The sequence below is a fragment of the Lontra canadensis genome, unplaced genomic scaffold, assembly GCF_010015895.1.
Source record: "Lontra canadensis isolate GAN:19392208 unplaced genomic scaffold, GSC_riverotter_1.0 scaffold53, whole genome shotgun sequence".
Classification (NCBI taxonomy): domain Eukaryota; kingdom Metazoa; phylum Chordata; class Mammalia; order Carnivora; family Mustelidae; genus Lontra; species Lontra canadensis.
The window spans coordinates 9,812,567-9,839,281 of record NW_022631047.1 but is presented as its reverse complement, the minus strand read 5'-3'; the positions used below and the strand labels follow the sequence as shown (position 1 = coordinate 9,839,281).

At 46.3% G+C, this 26,715-nt stretch overlaps 2 protein-coding genes across 2 annotated transcripts in view; one reads left to right on the top strand and one right to left on the bottom strand.

The window, feature by feature from the left end:
• Positions 1-3,907: 3,907 nt before the first annotated feature.
• LTBR (lymphotoxin beta receptor) lies at positions 3,908-10,010 on the top strand. Its single transcript, XM_032874800.1, has 10 exons — positions 3,908-4,225; positions 4,367-4,463; positions 4,681-4,806; positions 4,887-5,039; positions 5,373-5,469; positions 5,606-5,697; positions 8,276-8,383; positions 8,650-8,675; positions 9,246-9,471; positions 9,650-10,010. Exons 1-10 carry the CDS (start codon positions 4,130-4,132, stop codon positions 9,889-9,891), a joined length of 1,263 nt encoding a protein of 420 aa, XP_032730691.1. The 5' UTR covers positions 3,908-4,129; the 3' UTR covers positions 9,892-10,010.
• A 3,384-nt stretch (positions 10,011-13,394) lies between these two features.
• VAMP1 (vesicle associated membrane protein 1) overlaps positions 13,395-26,715 on the bottom strand; it is a 73,350-nt gene continuing 60,029 nt past the window's right edge. The window contains exon 6 of the mRNA XM_032874794.1: positions 13,395-13,819. Coding sequence (XP_032730685.1) covers positions 13,767-13,819 — 53 coding nt within the window. The 3' untranslated portion in view covers positions 13,395-13,766. The remainder of the gene's footprint in view (positions 13,820-26,715) is intronic.

Below are 26,715 nucleotides of genomic sequence, written 5' to 3'. Positions count from 1 at the left end.
GAGAGCGATGCGCTAGAAGAAAGCATCTCCATCAAACATTCTGATTTCCTTGGATAACTTATTAATTTGTCATCTATTAATTTATCTACATTTCCTTCACTTTTTCCATTTCAGCTTCTATCCTTTCTAGTGTAAAAAATGAGTCACTCAATTAAATGCAACTCTCTGTTCTCACTACTTAGAGCTAATTAGCGTTTCAACACTGGGCTGCCCACTGTGGAAAACAGTGATACTTCTATCTGCGCTTACATGGTATGGAAAATTCCTCCTTGCAACTCCCACTCCGGTCACCTGGCAGGAGGCTTAGAAGTTCACCATTAGAAGTTTATTCCTTTGGGTCAAAGCAGGATTTCTCTACCTTGGCACAAATGACAACTGGATGATTCTTTGGGATTATAGAGAAGGATGGTCCCCAGTGAAAATGCAAACAACCTGGAGGAGGCTGGCCCTCACCCATGACTCATCTCTCAGCGTTTCCCAGACCCCTTCTAAGGGCACTAGTTGGCTAAGAGCAGTGTGGGGAAGAGGAAAAAAAGAAAGAGTATCCAAAAGAATCCATTCGTGGGGCGCCTGGGTGGCGCAGTCAGTTACGCCTCTGCCTTCAACTCAGGTCATGATCCCAGGGTCCTAGGATTAAGCCCTCCTGAGATTGAGCCCCTGCTCATCGGAGAGCCTGCTTCTTCCTCTCCTTCTGCCTGCCACCCCCCCCCACACACACACACCACTTGTGCTCTGTCAAATAAATAAATAAAATCTTTTTAAAAAAAATTTTTAAATAATCCATTCCCACCAACCCCCTTTTTGGATTCTTCCTGGACCTCTGGGAAGAAGGATGTCTCAGCAGGCCCCTTGGAGGAAGGCCTGAGAGAAGGGCCCCACTCCCAAATGTTCTGAGAATCTGTGGGGTACACCGTCCAGGCCTGGCGCTGCCCAAAGAAAATCAGTACAACTTGAAGGAAGCTGGCGAAGAACACAAAGGAAAGAAACCAAGACAATGCCCTGTCCGTAAAGAATTCATGGATCTCCACTGTGAGTTTCCTTCATCCTCCTGGAGAGGGCTGGATGGGCATAATAACCATTTCTTGCTAAGCTTTGTCCATCGTGGTCCAGCCTAGAAACAGGAAAAGCTCTGAGTCTTTCAAGTGGAAGAAATTTAACCCAGGGGATTGGTCCATGGGTGATGAAGGAGATAAGAAGCCAAGGGGGACAGCAGACAACCCAGAATGCAGCAAAGCAGGAAGCCACCTCACCTCCAGGACTGGAAAACCAGCAGGGTCATGTAGCATTATAGACCTGGAGGCCTCCTAAGCCATTCGGCAGGAAGTAAATGGTGGGGGCTGCCTGAGAGGAGATGGGATTATGAAAGGAGAGAAGGAGGAAGCACAACCAACCGCAGGTGAGGTCTGATGTCTGAAAGCAGAGAGACAGGGAGAAAGAGCCTGGCTTCTTTCCTCCTCCCACCTACCTGTCTTCCTCCCATCTGTCTTCCTATTGGCGGAACCTACCCAGAAGCTGGGGGAAAAAGGAATCTGGGAAATGTAGTTTCCAGTAGTAATACAGCACAGAGCCGAGGAAACTAGAGAACAGATCTGTAAGCAAACCTGCAGGTGACTGACAAAAGGCGGGGGGGGGGGGGGGGGGCCCAGAGAGAGGAAGTGATGGGACCAGGATAAAAGTCCAGATCTTAAGGCTCTCGTCTAGGATCCAGAGAGTCCTTGAAGGCTGACGTGACAGCATGAGATTGGCAGCAGAAAAAAGAACGTAGTCCAGCCAGTTGGGCTTTAAAAAGATCTGAGATAGTGCTTACCTGTGAAGCAGAAACCTTTTGAAGTACAGGAAGTGTCGTAGGGAGATACACAAAAACATACAAAAGTGAAAATTCACTGATCTGTATGCATAAGATTAGTGTACTTTATGCATTTCGTTGTTTATGAATTATACCTCAGTTAAAAGAAACAGGAGTTCCTCCTGTCTTTTGGATCAAATCCTGCCATATTTTCAAATGACATGATCTGTGTCTGGGGTTTGCTTCTAAATAATCAAGGGAAGATTGGAAGAATGGAGGAAGGCTGTATGGAGGAAACTGCCATGAGCCCAAGCTGGAGTTCACAATATTATTTTCTCCCCTTTTGTGTACGTATATACTAGTGCAAATTTCCATAATAAAATGTAAAAAAAGAAAAAGGAGAAAAAAGGCTCTGGGGACCCCACACACACAGACATGCCTCGATGCACTGGAGAGCTCAGTGCTGAGTCCAGTCCCAGCCCCCAGTTTCCTTGACCGGGAAAGAGCAGCAGCCCCACGCTGTGCATGCTGCTCTGAAATGTCTTGCCTTTCCAGGCAGCCTTGGACCCTCTGGATAAACATTTGCCCACAGAGTACAGATCTCAGGCTTGTACCAGGAGAGTGAACTGAGCTGTCTACACTCAGGCAGGCCCTTCACTCTCTTGGGAGCCCTCCTCCCCAGACATACTCTTGCACCAGGACTTCCCAGCTCCCCACCAAGACCTATCCAGCCAGTCAGACCAACCAATGCAAGGATGAGTGCAAGGCCCTGCAGGGAGAGGGGTGGTACGGTGCCTAGGCAACCTATCTCCGGAGAGTAAGTCAGACCCTCACGCCAAAGGACACAGTCCAAGTCACAAGGAGGCAACATGGTTGCTGGTTGAGCTTGGAACCCAGGAATCAGGAACTCTGAACTCCAGGCTGGGTCTGCACAGACTGTCTGGGTGATATGAGCAAGGCCTCGTCGTTTACTCCATAAATACATACCGAACACTGAGCATGGGCCAGACTGGGCTAAGCACTGGGAGCCGGACTTAAAGATTCCACCCAGACCATTGCTGAGTTCACAGCCTGGTGGGGCAGGAGGCAGAAAGCAGCAGGTCCCAGACTGCAGTCGGGTGGGAGCCGAGCAGCCTGGGTGGGGTGGGGGGGTGCTCCCCAGAGCCCCGCTGAAGCTCAAGGACAGATGGGAGCTAGCCAGGAGCACAGAGACCTAAAGACCAGAGAGCCTGGCATCAGGGGACATCAGGGTGCTGTTAATGGGTCGCAGGGAAATGATGGGAAGAAAGGGGGTAGGGACAAGACCAAACCCCCTGGAATCCCGGTCTCCTCTCAGTGGCCCCCTCAGCCTCCGTCTTCTCACCCTTGAGGCGAGGGGGCTGGACGGGTGGGCTCTCAGTCTCCTCCCATGCAGAGGGATTCAGTCTCCTGGGTGAGGAAGCTGGGACTGAGGGCCAAGGTTGTCCAGCTCCAGGGCAGCTGCCCCTACTCATCTTCCGGTACTGGGTCTGCCCGTTCTTCCCTGTCATCTAAGAACAGGGGAGCGGGGACCGCTGCCCTCTCCGCAGTGTCTTCTTGGTGACCTGCGCCCACTAACGTGGGCACAGGAATGGATCACGCACAGGGAGGGCTGTCTGACTTGTTATGCCTTTGTAGCTTGTCTTTTAAAAAGTCACACAACAGGGCAGGAACTCCCAGGCATCCAGATGGATGCCAAATGGGACTTCTGTTTCCCAGATGCTGCAGCTGGCTGGCTGGCTGACTGTGGGTCCCTGGGGGTCCCTGCACTCCCCACGTCTGTCAACCACAGGCCCTTCCACTTTCAGAGCTGGCACCCAGCTGGACACAGCTCTGTCTCTCTCTGTTCCAAGCCAGCTCTGCCCTGCTCTCCGAGGCCCATCTGAGCATTGTCCACTGACTCTGCTGCCCTTTCCCACCTAGCCGACCCTTGCAGTCCTCCCCTGCTGGCCAGGCTTCCGAAGAAGGGAGGAGGCCTGGTTCCGGCCCTGCTGCCCTCACGTGCTTTCCCGGCCGCCCCCTCCCGCCCTGCATCGGGGCGGCCAAGCCTGTTCCTCTTCCCCGATTGCGACAGCTGCCTCTGCTCCCAGAGCTCCCTGTCCCCGCCCCGAAGGCCGGCTCACTCCACTCCCACTTCCTGAGCCGGCGCTGGAGCCCTGGAGGCCAGGCCAGGGCCGGCCGCACGGCCCTCGGGGGCACGTCAGCCCAAGCCCAGTCCCAGGCCCTGGGCTTGGGAGCTTGCTGCCACCACTGCCCAGGACGTGCAGGCCTCCCACCTTCCTGCCCCGGCCTCCACCCATCTGGCCGACTGGCCTACTGGCCGCCATGCGCCTGCCATGGGCCGCCTCCCCCTGCGGCCTGGCCTGGGGGCCTCTCATCCTGGGCCTCTGCGGTCTCCTGGCAGCATCCCAGGCCCGACTGGTGAGGGAGGGGCCCATGTAGGTGGGTGGTGGCTGGCTTGGGAGGGCAAAAGGGGGTCTGCACAGCCCTCTTTCTAGTCCCTCTGCCCTCCCCAGCAGACCCCTGAGTAATTCTACCCCCCACCTCCATCTCCCTGTGAAGGAGCCCCCATACCACACAGAGAACCGAACGTGCTGGGACCGGGAAAAGGAGTACTACGAACCCAAGCATCAGGTCTGCTGCTCCCGCTGCCCCCCAGGTGAGAGGCAATGGCCCGACGGGAGGTGAGTGGCAGGGGACTCTGGCCCACCCCACTGCTGCCTCGGAGGGAAGACAGACACCATCTCCCAGGAAAGCCAGGCAGCCATCCTTCGTGGGTGGCTCTGCAGAGGACAGGGTCTTGCAGCTAGCGGAGCTGCAGAGGCAAGTGGGGATCCGGGCTCCCCTGACACTGCAGGGCCCCACTCCCATTCCAGGCACACACGTCTCCGTGGAATGCAGCCCCAGCCAGAACACCGTTTGTGCCCAGTGTCCCGAAAATTCCTACAACGAGCACTGGAACCATCTCTCCATCTGCCAGCTGTGCCGCCCCTGTGACCAGAGTGAGTAGCAGGGGGCTTGGGGGAGGCTGGGATCTCCCAGAGCGTGGGCCCTCCGCTGAGCTCTCCTGTCTCCCTGCCAGTGCTGGGCTTCGAGGAGACCATGCCTTGCACCAGCAGACAGAAGACCCAGTGCCGCTGCCAACCAGGAATGTTCTGCGTGCACTGGGACACGGAGTGTGTACACTGTGAGCCACTCTCAGACTGCCCACCAGGCACTGAGGCCAAGCTGACAGGTCAGAGGTTGCTGTGGGAGGAGGGCAGGAAGGATGCTGGGTGCAGGGAGCACCATCCAGGGCGGGGGGTGAGGGGGGAGCCCCCCAGGTAGTTCTCTTGGGTATAAAGAGCTGCCTCTCTCTCCCTGTGAAAGACCCACCACAGGGGTCTGCAGAGACACCTGGACAGAGGCAGAATCTCAGAAAGCTTCTCTCAGCAAGAGGGAGATCAGGAAAGGTGCCGAGGAATGAGATGGGCGGGCAGGCAGGGAACGGTGGAAATTCACAGCATGGAAAGACCCGCCCCCCACCCTTGCCCACTCACCGTGGCTGGCCTTGCTTTTCTCTTGCCAGATGAAGTCGGGGTAGTTAACAGAAACTGTGTGCCCTGTAAGGCAGGCCACTTCCAGAACACCTCCTCCCCCAGGGCCCGCTGCCAGCCCCATACAAGGTGAGTGTCCCTCCACCCCACTCCCCCACCATCCTAGAAGTGCCAGCTGCTGACCACCCTATGCTCACACCCATGGGCTCACCCTGCCACTCCCAGCCCTGTGCCCACCTGAATTGGGCCTCTCTTTCTGCTGCAGGTGTGAGGAGCAGGGCCTGGTGGAGGCAGTTCCAGGCACTGCCCGGTCTGACGCCAGCTGCAGAAATCCCCCAGAGCACTCGGAGATGCCAGGTGAGGGCCTGAGGCTGAGGGGCACATGGGGAGGGGCGGGGCGGGGGGTGGGGAGGGAAGTCTTGGAAGATGCCTTTATTCCTTCTATCTCAAAAAGTGGGGAAAAGCTGAATGCATCTCAGAATTGGGGCAAGTGGAGAAGTTCCTTAGGGAGTATCCCTAGGCGAACTTAACATATACTCTTTCTATGTTATATATATACATATGTATACACTATATATGTTATATTATATATATAGCGTATACATATGTTATATATATGTTACATATAACACACACATATATAACATATATATAACATATATATACACATATATATGTATACACATATATATAATGTTATATATATACATATAACTTGTAAGTTACATACAATGTGTGCCAAGGACCACTCCTACTGACATGAAATTGTAGCTGACATCACTGTCATCACTTTGGACCTGCCACCGTCATATAATCTACTTACTAGACTGAGAATCTGTTTATTAGATTACACGCTTATATTATTAGAAAATTCACCCCACATTTGACTCTTTCTCAGTTTGTTGCTTTTTGTTTGTTTGTTTGTTTTTTTCTGTGAACTTATTGGTTTCCTAGCCCAGCAAATGATTGAGGGATATTTCTAATGACTATAAAGATTATAAGTTGGGAGAGAGTTTATTAACTTTTTTTAAGTTACCAAATAATGATATCTTTCATTTATCGAGAGCTAGTGTGTCAGACACTCTGTCGGCACCTGACAATCACTAACTCATTTAATATATATTTTTAAGATTTTAATATTTATTTGAGACAGAGAGAGAGCACACACAGGGGGAGAGGCAGGGAGAGGGAGAAGCAGGCTCCCCACTGAGCAAGGAGTCTGAAGCAGGGTTCCATCCCAGGACACTGGGATCATGACCCGAGCCAAAGTCAGATGTTTAACTCACTGAGCCACCCAGGCGTCCCTAACTCTTTTAATCTTGCTTAATGACTCTACAAAGTACAGATGACCCTTGAACAACATGACTGCGCAGTTTCACTTATATGTGGCTTTTTTTTCAAAAAATACAGCACAGTGCTGTAAATCATTTTCTCTTTCTTATGATTTTCTCTAACATTTTCTTTGCTCTCACTTTATTGTGAGAGCACAGTATATAAATACATAACCTGCATTAATCAGCTGTGTTACTGGTAAGGCTTCTAGCCAACGGCAGACTATTCAGAGTGAAGACTTCTTGGGAATCAAAAGTTATACATGGATTTTCGACTGCACGGTGGTCGGCGCCCCTAACACCTATGTTGTTCCGGGGTCAACTGTAGTTCTGTTATTATGCTCACGGAGGGAAGGAGGCTCGGCAGAGTTCATGTGACTTGCCCCAGATCACACAGGTGGTAACTGATGTTATGAAAACCTATACTCGGTTCTTTCTTACTCCAGAGCCTGTGCCATAAATGTATGCATACTGTAGAAAATCAGAAAATTCAGAGAAACAAAACTAAAAACCACCCACAGGACCATCACTTAGCATATCCACTCTTAACATTTCTTAATATATCCTTCCAGTTGTTTTTCTAAAAGTGGAGTCATTTGAATATTTTGTAACTTGATTTTTCACTCAAATATATCCTAAATCTTTTTCCATGTCCTCTTGTTACTTTATAACCATGCATCATGCCACTGGCACTTTAGAGCTGGAATTTTAGACCGTATGTACCTAACCCCCTCATTTTACCTTTGATATGCTCCAAAAGGAGGAATGATAAAAAGTCACCCAACTGGGCTGGAACCCAGATGTCTAGGACTCCAGGTTCAGTTTTTTTCCCAGGCCTCCGACTCTATCCTCCCTTAAACCCTAGGTTTAGGTGGATCAGAAAGGGCAAGCTTCCAGGATGCAGCTCTCCAATCCTTCCTAACCTTCTCCAGACACATGTGATGGGCACTATAGACTCTGCTGTGAAAGACAGAAATTACCAAGGCTACATACCGGAATCTGAGAAACCCAAGTCCCAGCCTCCCTTCCCTCCCGCTCCTGGAACTGGCCCTAAGCAAGGAGATGGGGAACTTGCAGCCTCTCCTCTCTCACCCCCAGAAACACCCCCACAGAGACAGAGGGGCAATCTCATCCCCTACAGTGGCCTCTCTCTAGGATGGGCACGTCCACAGAAGTGTTGCTCTACCCTGTGTCCTGAGTTGCTTACAAACCCAAGCCCCACCCTCCCTGTACCGCCTCCCACCCCCTCTTCCAGCCCTGGAAACCCAACTGAGCATGCATCTGTTCTCACCCACAAACTGCCTCTTTCCCTGGTCTCTATGTGGTGGCCACCAGCACCACCCCCAAAGATCTCCATCCGTGAGTTGCTCCTGGCTGTCAGCAGGTCCTCTCCAAGTCCGACTTGGTTTCCCTTCTCTGTAACCCAAGGGAAATTTCTCTAATTCTGCCTTTAGGAGCTGTAGTGGGTCTGGAAGGGAAAAGCTGCTCCCCCTTTTCTGTAGGTCGCCCAGACTACTGGAAACCTGGTCCTTAGCTACCTCCCCACCCCGCCCACCCTGCCCTTTCCAGTGTCCTCATGGCTCTCCTGTCTGCTGTCCCCACAGGAACTATGATGGTGCTGGCCATCCTGCTGCCACTGGCCTCATTCCTGCTCCTCACCACCGTCCTGGCCTGCACCTGGAAGAGCCACCCCTCTCTCTGCAGGAAGCTAGGTAGGAAGAAGCTGGATACAGGCAGGGAGGCAGGCCTGGCCAGCTGGCTGCCCTCAACCTGCATGAGGGAGGGAAGACTTGCAATGCCCGCCCCCAGCATGGACACTCTCTCCACCCAGCCCCCTATTTTTAGGCTGGAGATAAGGGCAACGATAGCCCTGGGAACCCACGGTGGGGGGCATACACCCCGGTAGGCTGTGAACGGAGCAAGCCAGGGGGCCTAGGGCCTACTGGAGGCCTGACCCCCATTTCATTTTCTGTTGCAGGATCTCTGCTGAAGAGGCGTCCAGAGGTAATGGGGAAGGCTGAGAAGGCAGCAGGGAGGGCCAGGCTGGGCTAAGTGAACAGGGTGGGGTAGGCAGGGTAAGAGTGTGTAGGCTTCAATATCCACTCAACTAATAAGTGATTGAGCCTACCATGTGCCAGGCTCTGTTCTGGGCACCATGGATATAGCAGTGAACAAAGCAAAGTTCCTGCCCTCCTGGAGTTATGGGCCAAGGGAGCAAGACTAAAGTTAAAGAAATACGTATCAGTGGATGATAGTTGCTAAATAAAGCTCAGTAGGGGGACAGTGAGTGGCAAAGGGTGGGGGTACATTATCTTAGAGTAGACAGAGAGGGCCTCTCTGACAAACTGATATCTGAGCAGAGAGCTGAAGAAATGAGGGAGCCATCCATCAGAACATCTCGGGGAAAGTGCCCCAGGAAGAGGGGCATCAAGTGCAAAGGCCCTGTGGCAGGGAGCATGAAGTGGAGTAGAGGAGAACAGTGAGCTGCCTAAGCATGGGATGGGGTGTGGGAATTCAAGAAAGCTGGGATCCAAGACCCATGTCATCAGTTGGTTCTCTGCCTCTCTCCTCCAGGGAGAGGACTCAAATACCGCTGATGGAAGCTGGGAGCCTCCAAGGGTCAACCCACATTTCCCTGACCTGGTAAAGCCACTTCTGCCCTTTGGAGACATGGCCCCCGCCTCGGCCAGGCTCCCAGCACCCCCAGGTTTGGAGGAAGAGATGCTGCAGCAACAGAGTCCTCTCAGCCAGGCCAGGGAGCTGGAGCCCGAGCTCCCAGAGCAAAGCCAGGTGGCCCATGGTGAGCCTAGGGCAGGTAGAAGGGAGGAGACTGGGGAGGGAAGGAAGGGTGGGGTGGGAGGGATGGTGGGCAGGAGGCAAGTGTGGGCCAGACAGAAATAAGAAGACTGAAGCAGAGCAAGACAGAGACTCCCAACAGCTTGCCATCAGCCCCTCTCAGTCGGCCTCCTTTCCCACAGGTACCAGCGGCATTCATGTCACCGGTGGGTCTGTGACTGTCACCGGCAACATCTACATCTACAATGGGCCAGTCCTGGGGGGAGCACGGGGCCCCGGAGACCCCCCTGCTTCCCCAGAGCCTCCATACCCCACCCCTGAAGAGGGTGCCCCTGGCCCTCCTGGACTCTCCACACCCTACCAGGAGGATGGCAAAGCTTGGCATCTGGCTGAAACAGAGACACTGGGCTGCCACGCCCTCTAACAGAGCCAAGGACCCAACTTGTCACCCATGCCTCTTGGTGTCTGGGAACAGTCAGGAGAAGGGACGTGCAAGAGCACCTTCTCCCTGAGGCTGCCCTACCCACCCAGGACTGACCGAGGGCCTGGGTCGGGCCCCTAAGAGGCAGACCGTGAGGGGCCAGGCCTCAGACGCACCTCCGAGAGCAGGGCCGGGCACTGGCTGGGTAGGTACCCCCCACAAGACTCTCACCAGCAGCTGAGCGGGCCTGAGACTTCATTGCAGACCCTCCTGCCCACGGGGCCTGAGACAGCTCAGCTTCCAGCACAGACCGGGCATGTGATGCTCACTGCTGCCCACCACGGCACTCGGCAGCCTCCGCATGGCCGAGCAGGAAGCCGGTCACATGGTTACAGACGAGGACATCCGCGGGACCTCCAGCAGATTCGTGGTGCTCATCCCCAAGCTTCAGAGGCCCTTTGAGAGCCCACCCTTCACACGGACTGAAGTAGACTCTGTAGGAAGATGGGGTTCATGGAGGACCGCCCCTCCCCTCTCTGCCTGGATGGGAAAGGGAATGACTGACAACTGGGGGGTTTGGACACAGTTACTGGGTAGAAGGGAGAGTTTGGGAGGGGGAGGAAAATGGCAAGTGTATTTATAAATTGTAACCACATGCAAATAAAGAGATTGAGACCTAGATCACTCATTTTCTTGGGATTCTCAGAGAAACGCTGTTCCACTGGGGCAATGTCAAAGGCAAAGGTCAAAACATTAAAATACAATCCTACAAAGGGCTGGTGTATGTAATTTAGGTGATAACAGTGGTAGCCTGGGATCGCTGACAAGGTGGCAGACAGTGCTCCAGACACTTTATAATACTAACTTATGCAATCCTCACTGCATCTCCCTGAGAGAGATACTTTCAATATTCTCCTTGAACAAATGGGGAAACTGAGACTCAGAGAGGGTAAATGACTTGCCCAATTCAGCTGCAAACGGCAAAGCTGGATTTCCACCCAGTCAGTCTGGCTCTGGAGGTAAAACCTTCACAAACCACACACCTGTATAGAATTTCCCCCGGAAAAGGTTTAAAAAAAAAAAAAAAAGTGGTGGTGGGGAGGAGTAGGTGGGGGCGGGGCGGGGGACTGGTTTTCTCAAATAAGCAGATCTCCTTTACGTCCCCCAGGCATTCAGTCGGAGCCAACTCTCACACCCCCAGCCACAGTGCAAAGTGGAAGAGTGTTCTTTCAACCTGGCCGGTCAAAGGGAAAGACACGCACTTCAGAGATAAAATATGAGAGACCAAGTTCACATTCTGTCGGTGAAGAGATCCAGGCCGACCTCCTTCGGTGCTCCTTCAGAAGGGGCTCTCGTGATTTTTACTTGTTTATTCCGTTTTGTCTTATTTTGCTCCCCAAAAGGACTTTAAATCTTCTCAAGCTCTTCTACTAGGAAATGTTTGGGCCCTAGAATTTATCTATCTCACTGCCTGGTGGAGACAACCTGCACATGAAGGATTGTGAGGGAAGAAGCTGCCAGAGGACTTCGCCTTCCATAAAAGGCCACTGTGTGGGTCTAGTGTTAAGAACTCTGTCGCTGGCGCTCATCAGGATGGCGTGGCTGCGGGACACGTAGCCATCTGAGCCAATGGAGCGGATGGGTTATTTAAGGTTGACCATGAAAGTATTAGATCCAAATTCCTTTTTTAAGAATTAAGTCATGGGGCACCTGGGTGGCTCAGTCAGTTTAACATCTGCCCTTGGCTCAGGTCATGATCCCGGGGTCCTGGGATTGAGTCCTGAGTCAGGCTCCCTGCTCAGCGGGGAGTCTGCTTCTCCCTCTGCCCCTCCCCCTGTTCTTTTTCTCTCTCTAATAAAATAAAAAAAAAATTTTTAAGTGTTTTTTTTTTTAAAGCTATAGAGAGCTGTATCTTTAGAGTTAATCCCCCCTCTCTTCCAGTATGCCAGAGCCAGACTACGTGAATCCTTAAACATTGCTCCAATGTATTTAGATAAAAACCAAATTTTATACATTTTTCAACAAAATAAAACAGATGAAAGCTTTTTTAAAGAAACGGTGCTAAGGCCCTAGGGGGCACCGTTCACACTTAGGACCACACCAGTCTGTGTGAATTTCTTAGGGCTGCCATCACAAAGCACTGCAAGCTGGGGGCTTCAAGAACAGAAAAGTATTTTCTCACCAGTCTGGAGGCTAGAAGTCCAAGATCAAGGTGTCAGCAGGGTGGGTTTCTTCTGAGGCTTCTCTCCTTGGCTTCCTGATAGCTGCCTTCTCCCTGCACGTGGTCTTCTCCCTCCTGTTTGTGTCCTGATCTCCTTTTTTCTTTAATGAGAGAAAGAGCAGAGAGAGAGAGGGACAAGCAGACTCTGTGCTGAGCACGAGCCCAGTGCAGAGTGCCATCTCAGGAGATCATGACCTGAGCCGGACATTCAACCAGCTGAGCCACCCAGGGACCCCTAATCTCCTCCTCTTATAAAGACACTGGTCAGGGGCGCCTGGGTGGCTCAGTGGGTTAAAGCCTCTGCCTTCGGCTCAGGTCATGATCCCAGGGTCCTGGGATCGAGCCCCGCATCGGGCTCTCCGCTCAGCGGGGAGCCTGCTTCCCCCTTTCTCTGTGCCTGCCTCTCTGCCTACTTGTGATCTCTGTCTGTCAAATAAATAAATAAAATCTTAAAAAAAAAAAAAAAAGACACCGGTCAGATTGCATAAGGGCCCACCCTAATGACCTCAGTTTAATTTAATTACCTCTTTAAAGACTATGTCCAAGCACAGTCGTGTCCTGAGGTACTGGGGTATAGGACCTCCACATATGAATTTGGGGGGACATGATTCAGCCTATAACACAGCCCATGATTATTTTACCAGAGCTGAGTTAACAGGCTCCAAGCCACACCAACAGAGCATGTTTTATATTGAGAGGAGCTCTCCCTAGAATGAAAGCTGATAGAAAAGCAATGAGGACAGCCTGTTGATTGTTATCTTCAAAAGAAAGAACCAGGGGTGCTTGGGTGGCTCAGTGGGTTAAAAGCTTCTGCCTTCAGCTCAGGTCATGACCCCAGGGTCATGGGATTGAGCCCCACATCAGGCTCTCTGCTCAGCAGGGAGCCTGCTTCCTCCTCTCTTTCTGCCTGCTTCTCTGGCTACTTGTGATCTCTGTCTGTCAAATAAATAAATAAAATCTTTAAAAAAAAAAAAAAGAAAGAAAGAATGAATGAATGAAAGAACCATATACAAGAAGAGGTGAGAAGGGGACAATTGGATCTGAATCCAGCTAGCCTCCCATACTTGACTTCTGAGAATGCCACTCCTATATCACACAGGGGACAAAGGCAACACAGACTGATGACAGCATGGCTGCAGGGAGCCCATGAAGGAGGCTAAGGCAGCAGTCCATAAGAGAGATGGACATAACTGGGTATAGAGTACTGGCAGTGGGAGATGTGGGGCTATGTTGTCCTAGGGTAATGAAGTTTTTATTTATTTATTTATTTATTTATTTATTTATTTATTTTCAAAAGATGGAGTGGTTCACATTGACGACTGTGATAAATTCTTTCTGCAAACCCCCCCAGCAGACTTCTGTACCTTTCCTAGGAACAGAACCCCATTTCTGCACTAGGACAAAGATTCCATGATATTAGCAGAAGAGGCCCTTTCCCTAATCCCAGGAGCCAGTAAACCCATTTCCTTCTGCCAGAAATTGGTTTAGGATGGACATGAGGTCCATTTCTGACCAATGGTGTATATAGGGAAGTCTTCCTTCCCAGGACAAAAAACATCATTAGGAGAAAGTGTTTGGCTTTCTTTGTCCCTTCTTTCTTGTGTGGAGGATGTTTGTGTGAGAACATAATGCCTGAGCTGTGGCAGCCATCTTGCTATCATGAGGAAAAGTCCAGGTTGATTAAAAGCCAATCCTCTGAGGATGGAGGTCCTGGAAGAAAAGAAAAGAACATGGTTCATGAGACATTCTTTTTGTGTAAATCAGAGCAAGTTACGTTTTCGTTTTCTTTTCTGGTTTTAACTTTATTTCCTTTCTTTGGGTATTCATATGGATCAAAATTCAGAAAATATCAACAAGTAAACAGTGGAATGTCTCTCTTCCACTCCTGACCCTCAAACACCACAGTGCCCTCCCTGGAAGCAACCACTGTCACTGTTTCTGATGTTTTTTCCAGAGGTAATTTACAAATATATACACTTATATTCCCTTCCTCCTTTTTTCCACATTCTCTGTATATCCTTCCCCTTGTCTTTTTCACTTAGAAAATAGCTTGGCCATAATTCCATGTCAGTATCAAAAAGCTCCCTCGTTAATTGTTATATCTGCTTCTACGTAGTATTCCATTATATCAGTCACCCCATTTAACTAGATCCCTTTGAGGCATTTTAATTCATTTCCAATCTTACTATTAAAAACAATTTCAGGGACATCTGGGTGGCTCAGCTGGTTCAGTGTCTGACTCTTGGTTTCAGCTCAGGTCATGATCTCAGGGTCATGAGATAGAGCCCGTACATAGCTGGGCTGTGTGCTCAGTCGGGAGTCTGCTTGAGAATCTCTCTCTCCCTCTCCTTCTGCCCCTCCCCTGCTTTCACAGATGCATGCTCAATCTCTCTCGAATAAATAAATAAATCCTTTTCTTTTAAGTTCCACAATAATAACATATTTTGTTTTACACATGTGGGAGTATTGCTATCAAAAAATTTCTAGAGAGGCACCTGGGTGGCTCAGTTGTTAAGTGTTTGCCCTCGGCTCAGGTCATGATCCCCGGGTCCTGGGATCCCTACTCAGCGGGAAGCCTGCTTCTCCCTCTCCCACTCCCCCTACTTTTATTCTCCCTCTTGCTATCTCTCTCTTTGTGCCAAATAAATATATAAAATCTTTTTTTTTAATTGCTAGAAATAAAATTGGAGGTCAAAGGGTAGGTATATTTTATTTTGATAGCATTACTAAATCGCCCTCCATAGAGACTGAACATGAGCTATTTTTTAAAGGTATTTATTTATTTATTTATTTATTTATTTATTTATTTGAGAGAGAATGAGCACAAGCAGGGGGAGCAGCAGAAGCAGACTCCCTGATGATCAGGGAGCCTGATGCTGGGCTCAGGGTTTGATTCCAGGACCTTGGGATCAAGACCTGAACTGAAGGGAGACGCTTAATCGACTAAGCCACCCAGGTGTCCCTGAATATGAGCTATTTTTAAGAGTGTCCATTTCCATATGCAAACACCAACTTTAGTGTGTTATCAAACATTTTGATCTTTGCCAATCTGAAAGGTGAAAAATGTTATCTGAGTATAATTTTTATTTGCATTTCTTATTATGAGTGAACTTTTTCATTTTATTGCTGGTAAATATTTTCATTATGTTAAGAGTAATTTGGGGTGCCTTGGTGAGTAGGTCGTTAAGCATCTGCCTTGGGCTCAGGTCATGATCCCAGGGTACTGGGATCGTGCCCCACCTCATCTCGAGGTCCCTGCTCAGGAGGAAGCCTGCTTCCCCGTCTCCCACTCCCTTTGCTTGTATTCCCTTTCTCGCTGTGTCTCTCTCTCTGTCAAATAAATAAATGAAATCTTTAAAATGGGGCGCCTGGGTGGGTCAGTGGGTTAAAGCCTCTGCCTTCAGCTCGGGTCATGATCTCAGGGTCCTGGGATGGAGCCCCATATCGGGCTTTCTGCTCAGCAGGGAGCCTGCTTCTCCCTCTCTCTCTGCCTGCCTCTCTGCCTCCTTGTGATCTCTCTCTGTCAAATAAATAAATAAAATCTTTTAAAAATTTTTTAAAAAAGAGTCATTTGTAATTTACTTTCCACTGTCTGTTCATCTCTATTTTTCTATAGAACAATTTCCAAATGTTATCTTGCTATCCTTGAAATCACCTATTAAACAGTGATTTATTTATTCACTAACTGGTAACACTACCATTAGCATAAACCAAATTTGTGTAAGAATTTGCATTTACTTCTGGGTTTTCAGGTTTCCTCTTTTGATCTGTCTTTTTAATATGCTAGCACCCACAGACTTCCAATTAATTTAGCTTTATATTTTAATATCTATTAGAGCTCCTTTTGATCTCCTTTTCCAGAATGTTCTAATGTTTTCTTACTTCCTTTTCTGAATAAACTTCAAGATCAGCGTCTTTAGTCCCCCTTCCCCTAAAAAAGCTCCCACTGGTATTTGTATTGAGATCGCACCAGATTTATATCTTACTCAAGAGAGAACTAACATGTTCCTCACGCTGGCTCCTTTTCAAGAACATTATGATATATTTTTTAAAAATATCTTATGTATTTATTTGATAGAGAGAAAGAGAGAGAAGAAGCAGGGGGAGCAGCAGACAGAGGGAGAGAAAGATAAGCAGGCTTCCCACTGAGCAGGGGGACTGGCTCTGCTCCGCTGCTCGCTCGGCTCTGTGCTGGGGAAGTGGGAGGGTCCAGGCAGGGCTCCATGCGTGTCAGGAGCCTGGGATCAAGACCTGAGCCAAGGGCAGATGCCCAGAACATGGTGATTTTCAATGTGTTGATTCCTTTTGTGTGGCTTGTTAGTGTTTTAATGTTTAATTTTTTTTAATATAAATTGTGTGAGTATTTCTTGCTAAGTCCATTCCTAGGTGTTTTATCTTTTTTTTAAAGATTTTATTTATTTATTTGACACACAGAGATCACAAGTAGGCAGAGAGGCAGGCAGAGAGAGAGAGTGGGGGGATCTAGGCTCCCCAATAAGCAGAGAGCCTGATGTGGGGCTGGATCCCATAACCCTGAGATCATGACCTGAGCCAAAGGCAGAGACTTTAACCCACTGAGCCACCCAGGCGGCCCTAGGTGTTTTATCTTTATAAATGCTACAGAAATGGGATCTTTTCTGACTTAATTTTTTTTAACCCTGCTACCTACTGAATTCTCTTAGCATCTATAAGAGCTTTTCAGTTGATGCACTTGGGTCATCTCCTTTAAATACTGTGAAATTATTCTCTACTATCTAATTTTTATACTTCTAAGACATTTTACTCTCATCTAAATACATTGCTTAGTACCTTCAGAACAATGTTAAATGGTCAACGGCATTAATGAACATTACTGTCTTCTCCCTGATTTTAAGGGGAATACTTTTAGTATTTCCCCATTTAGCAGGAGTTGTAATAGATTTATTTTTATTACACTAAGAAAATATCCATCACTTACTATTTCACTGAGGTTTTTATTTTTTAGATTTTATTTATTATTTGTCAGAGAGAGAGAGAGAGTGAGAGAGTGTACAAGCAGGCAGAGTGGCAGGCAGAGGCCAGAAAGAGAAGCAGGCTCCCTGCTGAGCAAGGAACCCAAATGTGAGACTCGTTCCAGGACCCCGGGATCATGACCTGAGCCGAAGGCAGTGGCCCAGCTGACTGAGCCACCCAGACGTCCCTTTTTTTTTTTTCTTTTAGATTTTATTTATGAGATTTTTATTTTTTAAAGATTTTATTAATTTATTTGAGAGAAAGAGAGAGAACACAAGCAGGGACAGAGGGCGAGGGAGAAGCAGGCTCCCCGCTGAGCAAGGAGCCCGATCCGGGGCTGGATTCCAGGACCTTGGGATCATGACCCAAGCTGAAGGCAGATGCTTTACCGACTGAGCCACCCAGGCACCCCTATTTCACTGAGGTTTTAAACTAACAATGGATATTGAATCTTTACAAAAAGCAAACACATTTAAGCTTCTGAAGAGTTCGTTATATATCTATCCACCTGATAAATTACATAAATCAGTTTCCTGGTGTTAAACTATCTTTACTTTTCTGAAGAAACCTACACTTGATCTTGTTCTGTTTTTTCTTTGAATGGACCTCTGGGATCCTGTTTGCTAATATTTTACTTCAGATTCTCATTCATGAACTGGGCCTATAATATTGGTCTGTTTAATGTTGCTCATAGCTTTATAATTATATTTATATTTCTGACAGAACCCTTCATCTTAAAGGAATTCTACCTTAGAGTTAATTTAGTTGAGTATCTAGGACTGCCAGCCTCTCACCTCCCCCAACCCAAGGTCAACACATCCCCTAACCATGCTTCTCTCAACAGAGTTATATAGTTCGGTGTCTTCTAGGCACCTGTTCGTTTTTATGTGCTTATCATGAAAGGATTTACTTGTTCTAAGTTGTATACCTCTGAGATCCTCAAATTATGGACTGACCCTCAAAACACCTGCTTGAATCCCAAAATTTGTATGGAACCAGAAAAGACCCCGAATAGCCAAGGAAATGTTGAAAAAGAAAAGCAAAGCTGGGCATCACATTGCCTGATTTCAAGCTATACTACAAAGCTGTGATCACCAAGACAGCATGGTATTGGCACAAAAACAGACACACAGACCAGTGGAACAGAGTAGAGACCAGATATGGACCCTCAACTCTACAGTCAAATAATCTTTGACTAAGCAGGAAAAAAATATCCAGTGGGAAAAAGACAATAAATGGTGCTGGGAAAATTGGACAGCCACATGCAGAAGAATGAAACTCAACCATTCTCTTACATCATTCAAAAAGATAAACTCAAAATGGATGAAAGACCTCAGTGTGAGACATGAATCCATCAAAATCCTAGAGGAGAACCTAGGCGGTAACCTCTTTGACATTAGCCATAGCCACTTCTTTTAAGACCCGTCTCCAAAGACAAGAGAAGCAAAAGCAAGAATGAACTTTTGGGACTTCATCAAGATAAAAAAGCTTCTGCACAGCAAAGGAAACAGTCAAAAAAACAAAGAGGCAACCCACAGAATGGGAGAAGATATTTGCAAATGACACTACAAAAGGCTGATATCCAAGATCTATAAAGAACTTCTCAAACTCAACACCCAAAAAACATATAATCAAGTCAAAAAATGGGCAGAAGACATGAACAGACACTTCTCCAAAGAAGACATACAAATGGCTAATAGACACGTGAAAAAATGTTCATCATCATTAGCCATCAGGGAAATTCAAATTAAAGCCACATTGAGACACAACCTTATGCCAGTTAGAACGGTAAAAATTGACAAGGCAAGAAAACAAATGTTGGAGAGGTTGTGGAGAAAGGGGAGCCCTCTTACACTATTGGTGGGAATGCAAGTTGGTGCAGCCACTCTGGAAAACAGTGCAGAGGTTCCTCAAAAAATTAAAAATAGAGCTACCATATGACCCAGCAATTGTACTACTGGGTATTTACCCCAAAGATACAGATGTAGTGAAAAGAAGGGCCATATGCCCCCCAGTGTTCATAGAGCAATGGCCACAATAGCCAAACTGTGGAAGGAGCTGAGATGCTCTTCAACAGACGAATGGATAAAGAAGATGTGGTCCATATCTTGGTACATACAATGGAATATTACTCAGCCATCAGAAAGGATAACTACCCAACTTTTGCATCAACATGGACAGGACTGGAGGAGATTATGCTAAGTGAAATAAGTCAATCAGAGAAAGCCAATTATCATATGGTTTCACTCATATGTGGAACATAAGGAATAGCATGGAGGACACTAGGAGAAGGAAGGGAAAAATGAAGGGGGGTGGGATCAGAGACGGAGACAAACCATGAGAGACTATGGGCTCCAGGAAACAAACTGAGGGTTTTGGGGGTGGGGGGGTTGGGTGAGCCCAGTGATGGGTATTAAGGAGGGCACGTATATCATGGAGCACTGGCTGTTATACGCAAACAATGAATCATGGAACCGTACATCAAAAACTAATGGTGTACTATATGGTGACTAACATAACATTAAACACACACACACACACACACACACACACACACACACACCTGTTTGATAAAACAGCTTGTCCAATCAAGTAGGACAATTCATGCAGAAACCAGTCCAAAGGAGGAAAAACAAGGCAGCCATTCCAGAGCAACAAGACCTCAAAAGGCAACTATTTTTATACTCAAGGCCTAACAACTCCCTTTGGGATTAATCCATTTGTAAAAAACTCTATCAGCATTGTCCAACAGAACTTTCTGTAATGATAAAAATTATTATCTGTGTTGTCCAATATGGGAGCTGCCAGCCACGTGTGGCTAATGGGTGCCTGACATGTGATTAGCGCAGTGCAGGAACCGAACTTTATTTTAAAGATTGACTTATTTATTTACTTATTTGAGAGAGAGAGAGCATGGGCATGCAGAAGGGAGGGGTAGATGGAGAGGGAGAAAGAGTGTCAAGCTGACTCTGCTCTCAGCCCAGAGCCCAATGCAGGGCTCCATCCCAGGACCTCAGAACGTGACCCGAGCAGAAACCAAGAGTCAGCCACTCAACCGACTATGCCACCCAGGCACCCCTGAAGGAACTAAATTTTAAATTTAATCTAATTTTATATATTTTTAAAGATTTTATTTATTTATTTGACAGAAATCACAAGTAGGCAGAGAGGTAGGCACAGAGAGAGGGGGAGGTAGGCTCCCCGCCGAGCAGAGAGCCCGATGTGGGGCTCGATCCCAGGACCCTGGGATCATGACCTGAGCCGAAGGCAGAGGCTTTAACCCACTGAGCCACCCAGGCGCCCCAATCTAATTTTATACTTAAATAGCTACATGTGGCTAGTGGCTACCACACTAGACTCTAGCATAGCTCTAAGTGGTCTATGAAGAAACCAGATTCAATGAGCCTATGGTTACCAACAGCTGGGAAGGAACAAAGAGCCCAGGCATTGAGGTATTCATGGATTCATCAAATCTCAAATATTTAACTACTGAGCACCTACTATGTGCTAAACATTGTTCTAGGTATCAAAGATACAGAGCTAAGCAGACCATAAGGGCACGCTCTTGCTCTCATTAGATGAGAGGGATGATCAAAATAAATCGGGAACAGTAAGTGTTAAGCTGAAAACTGAAATAGGGAAAGTGAGAGTAACTACCCAGCTACTTTAGACAAGAGTTCATGGAAGTCTTTTCGAGGAGGGGGCATCTGAACTGAACACCCAGAAGGAACCAGCGTTCCTCTTAGAATATTCAGCTAGTGTGAAAGTGCCTGAGACCTTGGGACGTCAGAGTTAGGGGAATACACGTCTGGGCTAGAGTTGGGTGGGTGAGGGCGCTCCAGATGGAGTCAGTCATATCACAGTGGGCTTCATAAACCAAGATAAGGACTTTCATTATATTCTAAATTCAGAGCAGCCATTGGAAGGTTTTGAGCAAGGGAGAAGTGCCATCTCTTTCCATGTTAAAAAGGATCAATCTGGCTGCTTTGAGAGAATAGACAATAGGGCATTATTGTCTGTAATAATCCAGTGGGTAATGAATAAAGACTGGAACCCGAGAGACCAGGTAGAAGGCTCCTGTGATAGACAGATGGGGAGAGTGTACCGTTTGAAGATATCCCTTGGAAACAGAGTCAGCAGGACTTGTTGATGGCCTTGGGTCTCAGCTCATACTCTGTGGCCTTGGACTACTCATTTGTTAAACTAATCCAAGGCTCACTTTTAAAATTAGCATTCGGTAAGTATGAAATGAGTATTTACTATATACCGGGCATCGGAAGATAACACAAACAAGACGGACTTACTACCTAACCTTCCAAAGCTTGAAAAATAATTACAGTAAAGTAAGTGCTATAAAGTAGAAACATACCATATCATCAGAAACCTAATCTAAGCTTGAGGATCAGGATAAGCTTCCCTGAGGAAATTCAGGATGTGACCTGCAAAATAATTAAGGTGAGCTAGGTGAAGTGGGGAGGAGAGAATTCTCCCAGTGGAAGGAGGGAACGGTGCGTGCCAAGGTCCCATAATCGGAAGAATACGGGCTGGAGTTTGGGAACAGAGAGATGAAGCTGGAGAAGTAGGTAGGAAGCTGATCAGCCTGACTTACAAACTATAATAACGATTTTGGACTTTAACAACAATAGGAAACCACTTAAATTTCTTTTTCCTCCCACACTTTAGTTTTTAATTCTTCTTCATTTCACATTTAATTAAGTCATAAGATACATACGGTGAACTATGTAAAGTGTACTGATCTTAAGTGTACAGCCTGAAGAAGTGTTACAACTGGGTTACATCCCAGAAGATACAGAACCTTCTCAGCGCCCCAGAAGACTTCACGCCCCTCCCCCCTCAGTAATCCTTACTGCTTGGGTCTCAGTTAACATTCTGGGAGATAGGTAATATATCTTGAGATGGGGCGTTAAAGTGGGTTAAAGCCTCTGCCTTGGGCTTGGGTCATGATCTCAGGGTCCTGGGATCGAGCCCCACATCGGGCTCTCTGCTCAGCAGGGAGACTGCTTCCTCCTCTCTCTCTGCCTGCCTCTCTGCCTACTTGTGATCTCTCTGTCAAATAAATAAATAAAATCTTAAAAAAAAAATATATATATATATATATATATCTTGAGATACAGGATATCTCCAGAGATGTTCACTATTCATCTTATGACTTGTCCCCGTCAATTAGTCTATAGAGATACTCACGATTTAACTTGTGACTTATCCCCATCAATTAGTCTATTAAACTGCCTATTTAGCCATTTTATGTCTGACTTCTTTTAATCAATGTCATGTTTTCGAGATGTATCCTTGCTGTTGCTAGTATTGATAGTTTGGTTTCTTTTTAAAATTTTGCCATGTAGGGGTGCCTGTGGCTTCATCAGTTAAGTGTCTGACTCCTTATTCGGCTCAGTCATCATCTCGGAGTCATGAGATCAATCTGGCATCAGGCTCTGCGCTGTGGAGTCTCCTTGGGGTTCTCTCTCTCTGAGTCTCCCTCCTGCTCACACTCTCTCATTCTCTCTCTAAAAAATAAAAATAATAATTTTGTCATGTAGTATTCCACTGTATGAATACACCTGAATTTGTCCATTCTCTTGGTTCTTTCTAACTTAAGGGTTGTTTCAAGTTTTGAGCAATTCTGAATAAAGTTACTACAAATATTCTTTTTTTTTTTTTTTTTTTTTAAAGATTTTATTTATTTGACAGATCGCAACTAGGCAGAGAGGAGGAAGCAGGTTCCCTGCTGAGCAGAGAGCCCGATGCGGGGCTCGATCTCAGGACCCTGAGATCATGACCTGAGCCGAAGGCAGAGGCTTTAACCCACTGAGCCACCCAGGCGCCCCTACAAATATTCCTATACATGTCTTTTTACAGACATATGCACTCCTTTCTCTTGAGTATATACCTAGAAGTAGAACTGCTAAATCATAAGATGGAAATCTGTATAGTTTTAGTTAATACTGCTAAAACATTTCTAAAAGGATGGAAGTAATTTACAATCCCACTAGCAATGCTTGAGATCTGCATTACTTCACATATGTACCTTAACTTGGGATTGTTACTCACCTTGATATTAGCCACTTTAGTGGGTCTATTACTCACTTGGGGTTTCTTTTCTCAGTAGATTATTTCCTTTAGGATAAATTTAGAATTACAAAAAAGTTGCAGATGGTACAGAGTTTGGATATCCTCCACGCAGCCTCCCTTATTTTAATATCTTACACACTCATGATTCATTAGTTAAAAGCAAGAAATTAACACTGTTGAAATACTAATTAAGCTATAGACTTTACTCAGATTGCACCAGTTTTTCTCTAATGTCCTTTTACTGGTACAGGATCTAATCCAAGATACTACATTGTATTAGTGGTCATGACCCTTTAGTCTGATCTGTGACAGTTTCTTCCTTTCTTTTTTTTCTTTTCTTATTTTTTCCTTGGCAGTTTTGAAGCGCGCTAATCAGTTACTTGCAGAATGTCCTGCAGTTTGGGTTTTTGTGATGTTTTCTCAGGACTAGAAACTGCCAAACTGTCTTCCAAAGTGACTATAGTATACCCTTTCACATTTCCACCTGCAATCAGAATTCCTTTTGCTCCATTACATTTCGTGGTGGTGGTGTTGGTTTTAAGCAATTATGGGAGGTGAACAGCGGTCCCTCATTGTGATTTTTAATTTGCATTTCTCTAATGACTAATGTTGACCATATTTTCACATGCTTATTTGCCAAAGTGGCTCTTTAAATCTTTTGCCTATTTTTAAATTGGGTCATTTTTTTTATTCAGTTTTTAGAATTCTTTATGCATTCCAGATACAAGTCCATTATCAGACATGCAATCTGCAAACGTTTTTTCTTAGCCTGTGGTTTACCTATTTATTCTCTTAACATATCTGTCACAAAGCAGTTTTTAAATTTTTATATGATCTACATTATCAATTTTTTCTTTTATGGATTGCGTTTTCTTTTAAATAATCTCTACACCCAACTTGGGGCTCAAACCCACATCCCCAAGATCAAAAGTGGCATACTCCACCGACTGAGCCATCCAGGTGCCCCATGGATTGCATTTTGGATGTAGTATCTGCAATCTGATCACCAAACCCAAACCCAAAGTTAATGCAGATTTTCTCCTGTGGTTTTTTTTTTAAGATTTTATTTATTTATTTGTTTGTTTTGTTTGTTTATTTATTTATTTGAGAGAGAGCGTGTAGCGGGAGAGGGAGAAGCAGACTCCCCGAGGAGCAGGGAGCACAACACGGGGTTTGATCCCCGGGTGCCCAACCAGCTGGGCCACCCAGGTGCCCCTCTCCTGCGTTTTCTTCTAAATATTTTGTCACTTCATTCTTTCAGTTTAAGCTTATGAGCTGTTACTCTTTGTGTAGGTATGAGGTATATGTTGAAGTTTGGTTTTTTGTGGTTGAAAAGACTGTTCTTTCTACATCAAATTTTCTTTGCATCTTTTCAAAACCCAGTTGATAATACTTGTGTGGGTTTATTTCTGGGCTCTCTTGGCACTGCAGGCCTATGGGTCTACCCTTTTGCTAATACCACACTATCTTGATGACTGTAGTTTCCTAATAAGTCTTAAAATTCAATAGGGTAGTTTCTCCAACTGGTGTTCCTTTTTTAGTTCCTTTCAGTTCCTTTTCTTTTCCGTATAAATTTTAGAATCCACTTGCCAATTTCTATCAGAAAAATACTAAAAAGGCCTGCTGTGATTTTGATTGAAGATACACTGACTCTTTAAATTGAACTGGGGAGAAATGACATCCATGCAATATTGAATTTTCCAACCCCATGAACACAGTATATCTCTCCATTTATTTACATCATTGTTGATTTTTTTTATTACTGTTTGATAGTTTTTAGTATACAGATCCCGGCCATACTTTGTTATATGTATACTTCAATACTTAAGTGGGGGGTGGGAGGTGGGGGACTATTATAAATAGTATTTTTAAATTTCAAATTCTAATTGTCTACTGCTGATATATGGAAATATGTTTGACTTTTGTATATTGGCCCTGTATCCGACAAACTTCCTAAACTTACATATTAGTTCTAGGAACATTTTTGTAGATCCTTTGGGATTTTTACACAGATAATTATGGCATTTTCAAACAAAAACAGTTTTATGTCTTCCTTTCTAATCTGTAAAACTTTTATTTTCTTGCCTTATTACATTGGCCAGGACATCCAGTATATTGAAAAGATGTTCTGGTCACAGATTCCTTAGAGCAAAATGATCATACCTGTCAGAGCATTTTCATTTGGTGTAGCATTTACAGAACAGACACAGAGCTAGTACCAACACAACATACCTAACATTAGGACAAGCCAGTATGTAATAGGGATAGAAGAACAGAAACAACTAGCATGTTCTGGAGAGCCATTACATACATTTTATATTCTTGTACTAATTTGATTACTCACTTTCCCCCTTAATTTACTGCTATTTGTACCTTATAGTAAGTTTATATGTTACTATTTAGCATAGAGATCAGCTAATGGTCTGCTAGATCCAGGTCTTCCTCAGGCCAATCATTTTCCATAGGTATTACATCCTGAGGAGGCTTTAATTTAATCCCCCAATACGTTTGATCGTTTGCATGAAGTAGTTGAATTTTACCAACATCACTATATCACAGTATTTTTAACATTTGGGTCTACTATCAAGTATACAAAGCCCAGTCCAGCATAAGGGTCTATTCCTATTAGAACCTATGTACAGTTCCCTGGGGCTACCAGCATTGGTCCAGCGTAGTTCACACACAAGCTGTGTGCATGGTCTTCCTTTCCCCCTCCCCCCAGCACCTTTCCCAGAGCCATCTACAGTCTTTCTCTTGTGGCATTTTGTGCCGCAGACAGTGCAAGAGGAAGATGTCTAGATTCAGCCCTTACTTACAGCTGCAGCAGCCACATGTCCACTCACCTCAAGGGAGTGCCCCAAAACGTGGACTTCGTGTTGCCAATCACCTTCTAAATCTGGAAGGGAGTTCTTCTGGTGGGCATTGATCTGCCCTGCTTTCGTGTGCCCCTTAAATTCCCAGAGTGATTTCTGCATGGCCACACCCTATCCAGGCATCCCCTTAATAGTCCCATTTTCCCTTGACCATCTACCATGACCCCATGGCCAGGCCACTGGCTACTGCCCATGAATCTGTAAAAAACCAAACACAGGGACTTTTAACCAGTGTTCAACTCTTGCATCACTGCTAGAGAACAGCACGCAGCTGAGCCCATGGAGAGATGATCTCTTCTAACAGCACAGCTGCTGTTTCAGACCATGAGGGACTGACTAGGTGGCCGTGCAGGGGTCAAAGATCCCTTATCTCCTCCCCTTCCTTACTTTCTCTTCCCAAGCCAATGCTTCTGTGAGCCATGGCTGTTTGAGCAAATCCCACTCCTCTGACACCAATTTACAGGATCTGTTTCTACTCACAACACTTGTGACACCAAATGTGTGCATTTTCCACAGCAGATTCTCCAGTTCTCTGCAGATACCAACTTAGTGTCCTCTAATTTAGCTCAATTTTGACACTAATGACCCAGAGCTTGTAGGTTACCAACACTTCTGTCCAAGTTTCCTACAAATCAGGGTTCCCAAGACCCC

What these genes read in the sequence shown, in the direction of transcription:
- LTBR (XM_032874800.1), top strand. Translation starts at nt 4,130, where the DNA reads ATGCGCCTGCCATGGGCCGCCTCCCCCTGCGGCCTGGCCTGGGGGCCT. An exon ending in CTGCTCCCGCTGCCCCCCAG is followed by an intron (nt 4,464 to 4,680) that starts GTGAGAGGCAAT and finishes CTCCCATTCCAG; the next exon opens with GCACACACGTCTCCGTGGAA. An exon ending in GCAAAGCCAGGTGGCCCATG is followed by an intron (nt 9,472 to 9,649) that starts GTGAGCCTAGGG and finishes CCTTTCCCACAG; the next exon opens with GTACCAGCGGCATTCATGTC.